This window comes from Austrofundulus limnaeus, unplaced genomic scaffold (genome assembly GCF_001266775.1).
Source record: "Austrofundulus limnaeus strain Quisiro unplaced genomic scaffold, Austrofundulus_limnaeus-1.0 Scaffold5, whole genome shotgun sequence".
Taxonomy (NCBI): Eukaryota; Metazoa; Chordata; class Actinopteri; order Cyprinodontiformes; family Rivulidae; genus Austrofundulus; species Austrofundulus limnaeus.
The window spans coordinates 6,432,377-6,440,913 of record NW_013952407.1 but is presented as its reverse complement, the minus strand read 5'-3'; the positions used below and the strand labels follow the sequence as shown (position 1 = coordinate 6,440,913).

Here is an 8,537-nt window from a genome sequence, read left to right as displayed (position 1 = left end):
CTGTAATACAGACCGCTACAGAAGATCTTTCCTGCCCACAGCCATCAGCATCTCAATAAGTTTTTAGTTAAATGAGTTACAACAACACCTAATTTCCCTCTGGGGTCAATAAAGTATTTTTGAATTTGAATCGAATTGATCAGGTCATGCAGCAACCAGCAGGGGTCGTGCTACCTTTAAAAAAGAAAAACGAAATACAACAGAAGGTTAGATAATGAAAAAAAAGAATAAAACAAATAATCATCATTGATCAAATGTTATTGATTTACTTTATTTGTACAGCGCACCTCCCAGGAACCTCTGCAGCTCCTGGTCAGTCAGAGTTTGGACCCTCCACCACATCTGCTCCACCTTCAGCATTCTCTGCATCCTCAGCAGGAGATTCTCCAGCTCAGTAAGGTGAAAACCCCTTCGCAATTTCTGACACAAAGTTTGTGCTAATGTGGGGTTCCAAGTGGAAATTTGTGCATATTCTCACAGTTCTGCTTCCAAAAAGTCCCCTACCGTCTCAGCCAAGTAAACAAAACTAGCTTTAAATCTTGTAAACGGCTGAAGTGAATGCTWTTTCATAAGTCTTTATGCTACCATTTGTTTTGTGGTACAAAATTATTTACATAGATTTTTGTGGTTGTTTGCATCATAAATGTAGCAGCAACAAAAAAAAGGAGCATGTTGTTTCATCCATCAATTTATGTAGTTTCTTTAATTGCCTTTTCCATACAGGGTTGTGGCTGGTGCCTATCTTCAGGGGTTGTGAGGTTAAAAGCAGAGTTTACTTCAAGTCCTTCACAGGGACACATTTAACAGTTGTGATGTCAACCCCAGAATAGAAACCTCAACAGTTTTTTTTTTTTTGCATTGCGTGATTTGGTTACAGTAAAGGAAATATTTTATTTGACGCCAAGTTTCACCAGAACATTTCTGCTCACTGACGCTGCTACTTGTGCTAACTAACAGAACGGAGTAATGGTTGAATAATTAGTGTTTGTGTGAACCTTCACAAAATGTTGAAGCTTCCTGTTTTGAGGAGAGTACCTATGGCTGTGTTTCAATGCATGTGCCGGATCCTCATGAGTACGTAGCCCAACTGGACTGCGTGGGCCACATCCTTCCCAGTCCGGGTAGGCTTCATGAAACTGCTGTGAATAAATGAGATGGTCTAGCCTTCACTTGATGTATGTTTGCGTGACCACACGCCACCCCGTTACCACAGTGATCAGTTTCATATCAGACTAAAAATGCATTGGAACATGTATTTACAGGTCTTTTCACTGGAAGAATAACTTCACAGTTAAAACATTGCAAGTAAATAAAAAAAAACATTTATAATTCAGGTTTAGCTCCAGTATCAGTACTTGAAGTTTTTATTCAACATTTTATCTTTATGTTTGAAGCCTGAAATGTGGCAAAAGGTTGAAAAGTTCAAGGGGACCGAATACTTTTGCAAGGCACTGTGGGTACTGAAGAATTATAGGTACCAGAGAACATGGGTACTGAAGAACATGGGTACTAAAGAACATGGGTACTGGGGAACATAGATACCTGACTATCGTTGGGGCCCTGATTCACACCTTTTGCTCACATGGAGCTGAGCCATTCCAAAAGAAAGCCATTTTTGTGAAGAAAAACCATCCACCATTAAACAGAGATGAAGGCCTTCATGTCCAGTTGTCTTCCTCCTACAACGCTGTTATTGCAAGTATGACTCAGCCCCATGTGAGCAAAAGGTGTGAATCAGGACCCCAACGATAGTCAGGTGATGGGGCACATGACCCTCTATGAACAATAGAGCCAATCAAGGCACTAATGATCTATTGTTTGGCTGATGGCCCTCTTTTGCATGTGACTAACCTATTTGTCCACCATGTGGAGGCAGTGCTTGTGAGGCTGAGTTCACCTGAAACTCTCAGACTGAAGAAGTCTCTTGGAAGAGAGACAAAATGTTTCATTAAAGAAGAACCCGTCCAGAGGACCTACTTATTTTTCTTTTTGAATGTACTGTTGAACATAGCTACCAGGGGAACATACAGTTGGTACTGGGGAACACAGGTACTACTGAACATAGGTATGGGGGAACATGGGTACTGAAGAACATAGGTACTGTTGAACATAAGTACTAGGGAACATAGGTACCAGAGGAACATACAGTAGGTACTGGGGAACATAGGTACTGGCAGCAGTCCACCTTGGTGTTAGCAGTAAAATCTAAATGATCTTTTTTCACCAAACTGAAGTTGTTCAAAAAGCTATTTTCAGCAGGTGAGATGATCATTTTTCATGACCTCTCCAGAGTATGTCAGCTCAAGTGGACCCGAATATCCCTTTAACCTCATACAGAAAGGACAAAAGTGTCAAGTTCAGGTTGTTTCCAAACCTCCACCTTACCATTTCTAGTGTTTTGAAGTAAAATTTTATTCATTTGAAATGTAAATGCCTTTAGTCACAAAAACACATAAACACATGTAACTGAAATTAGGATTCTAAAATAAAATGACCATTTAAAACAAGTCATTTCATAGTGCATAGAAGTTGAAGGTTTCAGAGTCTTGTTTAGTGCCACGGGTGCATCAGTGGTGCCTGCAGCGTCAGCAGACAGTGTGTGCAGCTGCAGCCACGCGGGGAGATCTCACCACCAGTAATCTCAGTCTGGCGCCTGCTGACTGGATCAACTCCTTCCCACTGACAGAGACAAAGAGGCGAGGKTACGTGTGCTATAACTGCATCTTTTCATCCAGGTTTTCACTTTGAAACTTGAGGCTTTCTGGATTTCCTACCTCTCGTAATCCAGGCTGAGCAGACTGACTCCGTTGACAGCCAGGATCCGGTCTCCTGGCCCCAGCTTCTCGCACTGGGCTGCTGGGGAGTCTGGGACCACTGTTCGGATAAAGACCCCCTTCACCTCCACCGACATGTCCTGAAACATGATGTCATAACATTATGCTCTCATTAAGATTTCACAGACAGAAATCCTCGTGACAAAGCTCTTTGGCTGCCTCTTAATGTTTTTTTAAACAACGCTCTCCATTTTGTGTTTTGTACGTAATCCAACCTAATGACACTGTGATTAAAGCATCATATTAAGTAAAAAAAAGCTGAAGGTTAACACCACTGGTAAGGCAGACTGTTTGAAATTTCTTTCTCAAACATGTGGAAGGAGGTCAAAGTCCTGCCCATCACAACAGCACCATATTTGGTGCAAACTCAACACCTCCTATCATGCTGAGAACACCATCCCCACAGTAGAGCTTGGTGGTGGCAGCATCATGCTATGAGGATGTTTTTCCATCAGCAGAAACTGGAAAACTGGTCAAAGTTAAAGGAAAGACAAATGAAGCAAAACTACAGAACTGTGGAGGAAAGCCTGWTGGTATCTTCAAAAGATTTTTAGACAAGTTCAACTAAATCAGGATGATGACCCTGAACACACCACTGAAGAAGCATTCCACTGGCATAAAGAGAACCAAGTGGTTCAGTCAAAACCTAGACCTCAAACCATCTGAGACGGTTCAGTTTTAGATTGTGTAAAAGTTATTTTGACATTAAGTTATTTAACCAAGTTTTTGTTCCTATCTCCATCTTCACTCTACTTATATGTAGTTGGGTGGCAGAGGCAACCCAGACATCCTTCTCCCCCAAGAGACCCTGTTGTTCCCAAACCAGACACCTTACTCTCCTCAACTGTGTCTTGAGTGTAGGGATGGGTACCTTTGACATTTGAATCGATTCGGTACCAATATCCGGTACCTGGGAATCAGTACTGGTTACTTAATGGTACCAATTTTCGGTACTTTGTGTGTGTTGTTTTTTTTAATAATAAACTTTTTTAAAATTTATTTAACATATTTCTCAATATATAAAATTTAACAAATATCAAGACAAAATCCAACTCTTTGTATTGTAACATCAGTTTTTTAACTAATTTTTTCAAGGTGAAAACTCTTGAAAACAACAAGACTGTTTTGTGTTATTACACAAATTAAAATCCAGCTCCACATACTGTATTTCTATTGATGTCATTTCCCCGCTACAAAAATTGTGTGATGGAGGTCCATGGAAGGCAAATGAGTTTAAATCAAATAAGCAAAAGAGGATTGAGTTAAAATAAATAAAAGGTATTCAAACTACGTTTTGAGAATCCAAAACACGCCCAACTCTTGGCTGCTTGTGCTCTTTAGGTCAGACGCGTTCGGAATGTGTCTCTGTTGTTTTCCTCTGCCAGCCTCTGTTTAATGGTGGATGGAATAAAGAAAGTGGTGGTACTTTATTTACTTTGAGCAAGCGAACGTCGTGCTCACAAGATAATTAATCCACCAGATAATTCAGAGGCGATCTGTTCGGTGAGTTTTACTCCAGGAGCAGCAAAGCTTTCAAGCTACGTTACCGAGTTCTGTTTACTGAACCAGCGGCTGATGATGTCATTACGCTCTTGCACGATGCTGCTTTCAGGACAAACATGGAAAATCTTCTGCTCTTACGCCAATACGGTCGCAATAATGCATTTAAGTACCGAAACATGGAACCGTTTGATGTTATGTGAATAGGTTCTTAAGATACTTTAAAAAGTATTGAATTCAGTACCCATCCCTACTTGAGTGTGTGTATGTATATACGTATGTATGTATATTTGTTTTGGTCCTAGGGGTTGCCCCCTTTGGCGAGCCAGACAGGAGTTTGACATGTGATGTAGTGTTTATGCTGAAGACCATAACCGTAATCCATAAATTCCATTTGGAAAATTTGCATGTTTTAAGTCATGCATCACAAAGCTGCCGTACTCCAATTTGTAAAGAAAAGTAAATATTTACAAACCCTCCAAACTTCACTGTTCACTCACCCTTGTGTCCACCAATGACAGACCAAATCCTCCTTCCCCTCGCTCCAACTCCAACATGAAAACCTTGTCATCTACCTCCTCTTCCTCAAACTCTTCCACCTCTTCCTCCCTCAGCTTTGTAAGTCTGTTTGCTCTGCTGCACTCTGACTTCAGCGCAGCCAGACATTCCAACACAAACCCACCTATAAAAACRAATACAGGACAAGTTCAGTTTCTTTTGAAGCAGATATTTAGTCAGAGACCACTATGCTAAAATAACTCTTACTACACCTTCACTGTCACCATCGGTCTTCACCACTTCACCTGGATCCATCATGTTGGGGGTCTGAGGTGGGGTCAGGATCAGGGTAGTATCCAGAGCTGCCCTCTTCAACTCACTGCTCTCTGTCTCTTTGCTCTGCAGCTCCACATTTATCAGCTTTTGGGCCAAAATGTGTGCACTGTCACAGCTGAGCTTATCCTGGGCAGCAGAGGAGGGGGATGGAAGCAAAACCTGAAATAACATCAGCTCATCTGCTGATGTGTTGGACGAGTCCAAACTGCGGGCTTCATGGGTGTTTACATCAGTTTGGGTCATTTCCGTCTGAGCAGCACCACCCTGCAAAAAAGTGTCAATTAGGTCACAACAAATCTCACATTAGACAAGATGATTGAACTTTTTCATGGTTTAATTTTAAACATAAAACCAGTGCTAAAAGGTTTATATGAATTTGAACTGTTAAGTTGATGTACTTTTTTAAGTATTTGGGGCACATTTAGACAGACTTTGCTTTTCCTGGATTCAATCTCTTCCCATGAAAGGTTATGAACAATCACTATCTCACCTGTTGTAGATACTGCATTTATATATTGTAGACTGTTAAGCTAGCAGCTAATCTGACCTCAGATAAGACCAAACTGGATAAAAAAATAATTTCAGTGGGGCAGACATGATAGATATTTAACATTTTTTTCTGCCTCCCCCTCCAGTGAGTCAAGGTTGTGTTTTGTGAAAACAGTCCAGTCTAATGCTTAAATCAGAGAACCTGTGCGCTAGTCTGCTGTTGTCACACACAATTATTTAAGCTATGCAAATAAATGTACAACATGAAACTGACAGTGATGTARATGTTTGCWAAAGGTGTTTACACAAACTGCTATTTTTTGGGACTGGAGCAGTTTTAATAGGGCAGCAATCGACGTTGTTCTTGGCTTTGTTTCAACTAGCCGTTAGCTCATCAGTCCAGTCAGAAAAAATAGTTCCACTAGCCCTAAAACACTAATTCAAATATCTAGGTCCCCTAATTCTAAGTTTTAGTAAAAGCTAATTCTRAAGCACTAAAATAACCCAGTCAACCCATGAACATTCTTCATAGGGGAACTGTGCCCWCTACTGCTTGCTTCCAACACCATATGACCACAGGAGCAGAGCTTCTCTTAAAGTGACAGTAACCTATTTACTGTTCTAGCATAATTTACCAAAACAAAAAAACATCTTTACAGAACAATATTCTGAATTTAAGCATTATATCAAATGTGTTTTAGCTTAACTTATTCAATGAAATAGAATATTTGATTGTGTCCAAATTCAGAGGCTGGGTTCTCTGTAAGACCTGGTCTAGGTGGGCTGGGTCCTTGGTAGACCACGATGACCGGCTGTGAATTTGGACAGTCTAGGTAAACGTCCTATAGCCTAGCAACCGTGACGACGCTAAACAGAAGCAAAATTAGATAGAAATTCGAAAAATATCAATATATTAGCATTAATAATAATAATAATAAAAATAATTAACTTAAAGCAATATTTGAAGAACTAATGGACCTGCCATAGATGCATGTTTATTTTGCTAAACCAGCTCATTTTATTTCTGTGAAAAATAATATTTAAAAACATGTCTATACAAATAATAAAAGCTTTAAGAACACAACCGCTTGAAGCTTTTAATTTTAGCACCACCAGATTTTTATTTAAACTGTATTCTTTTCTCTCGCTTCGTCTGCCATTACTAGCAGAAAAAAAATCTCCGGTCGGCCCGCAATGCATTATGGGGTATGGTGAGCCGAGAAGGATCCATCGGACCAGTCCTTCAAATCGGGGCAAAAGAAGGACACCTTTGTTGGCMGGATTGGAGGGGTCTTCAGATTTGGGCAGGCTCCGGCGCTGTGACGTAAGCTGCCGATGAATTCGGCCTTCGGAGGACCCTGCCTCTGAATTTGGACACAGTGCAAATTACGTTTTTACATAAATAAAGTAAACCTTAAACAAAAGCACACAAATCACATTTTTATATGAATTTAAACATGAACAAACTTGGCTCTCACAGAAAACATTCTTTACAAGCTACAGATGTTAGCCAGCTATCAACAGACTAAAAATGATAATTTTCCATTTTCTTTCTTTTGTCCCAAATTTATTGCATACCCTGTTGTATCCAATAATGTGAAAATTAAATACTATATACATATTGTGTTACCTGGACCTTTCCAGCCTCAGCAGTATCTAACTGGTACTCTGACAGGGAGGTGATAAAATCTTTAAGCTTGTGCAGCTGTTCCCTTAAAGCTGAGCTTGCGACTGCGGTCCTTAGCTGAAACTGGTACCCCTCATCAGGCAGCACCAGTGGATGGTGGGTGTCAAAGCTCACCAGGATGTCAGCTGAGAAAAGAGCAAGATCATATAAAACTGAAATACAGTAAATGATGAGTAAACATCAAAACTTTTGAGACAGCAGTGGTTAAGTGGTTAGAGGAATCGTCATCCAATGAGAGTTGGCGGTTCGATTCCACCACTATTCAGTTATATACTGTGTGTCCCATCAGTGCATGACTATGATTTAAAAGCACTTGTCTCGAYAGAATGATTTGTCCAGATTAGCTTTGTGTGGCGTTTGGCGATACTAGAGTTCTGAATGTGTGTGAATGGGTAAATGAGGGCATAGACTGTAGTAGTGTAAAGCACTTCAGTATCCTGGTTGGATAGAAAAAAGGCATATATTACTCCAGCCCATTTACCACATACCATTTAGATCACCTTTAAGAATTTTGGAAATGAATCCGATCCTACAAGGTGCTCACCAGTTTTATGGGTTGCTGCTTGATCCTGTGCTGACGGAGTCCAAATCTGTCTGTAGGGAGATGYTGGGCTGTAAAGATTCAGCAGGTGGTTCAGCTGGGCTGGGCTCAGGGAAGGGTACTCAGTGCATAAAGATGTCCAAGGTGTCTGAGCACGAACACACACGCACACACGATAAAGAACATGAACAAATACAGAAATGCTTCATTCTAAAGACGTGATAAACAAGMAAGAACTTGTCTTTAAAAGTAAATCAACATTCAAGATAATGACACACAAAATGTTAAACTAACGTGGGTGACATCCAGCTGAATTAATCCATCTTTTTTTCTACAAAAAACAAAAATGAGTGAAAGTACCTTAATGTCTACAAACATTGAAGTCACTGCTGAGTGAGCAGCTGAAGACTTGTTTTGACAGTAGGTCTGCTTGGACAAGCCAGTATTAGCTTTGTCAGTAGTCTATTTTTTCAGTATACAGTATTTATTAGGAAACGAATGTCCTAATGTAAATTACAGGCCAAAAGTTTGGACACACMTTCTCATTCAAAGTTTTCTTTATTTTCATGACTATGAAAATTGTCGATTCACAATGAAGGCATCAAAACTATAAATTAACACATGTGGAATTATATACGAATTATATAATAAT

The 8,537-nt window shown here is 40.0% G+C and overlaps 1 protein-coding gene across 1 annotated transcript in view; it reads right to left on the bottom strand.

Moving 5' to 3' along the window:
- Window positions 1-2,179: 2,179 nt before the first annotated feature.
- The window catches only part of LOC106532530 (ras-associating and dilute domain-containing protein), a 48,002-nt gene continuing 41,644 nt past the window's right edge, over window positions 2,180-8,537 (bottom strand). The window contains exons 13-18 of the mRNA XM_014028624.1: window positions 7,889-8,033; window positions 7,288-7,469; window positions 5,105-5,432; window positions 4,835-5,016; window positions 2,775-2,914; window positions 2,180-2,679 (exon numbers count right to left, since the gene is read on the bottom strand). Coding sequence (XP_013884078.1) covers window positions 2,586-2,679; window positions 2,775-2,914; window positions 4,835-5,016; window positions 5,105-5,432; window positions 7,288-7,469; window positions 7,889-8,033 — 1,071 coding nt within the window. The 3' untranslated portion in view covers window positions 2,180-2,585. The remainder of the gene's footprint in view (window positions 2,680-2,774; window positions 2,915-4,834; window positions 5,017-5,104; window positions 5,433-7,287; window positions 7,470-7,888; window positions 8,034-8,537) is intronic.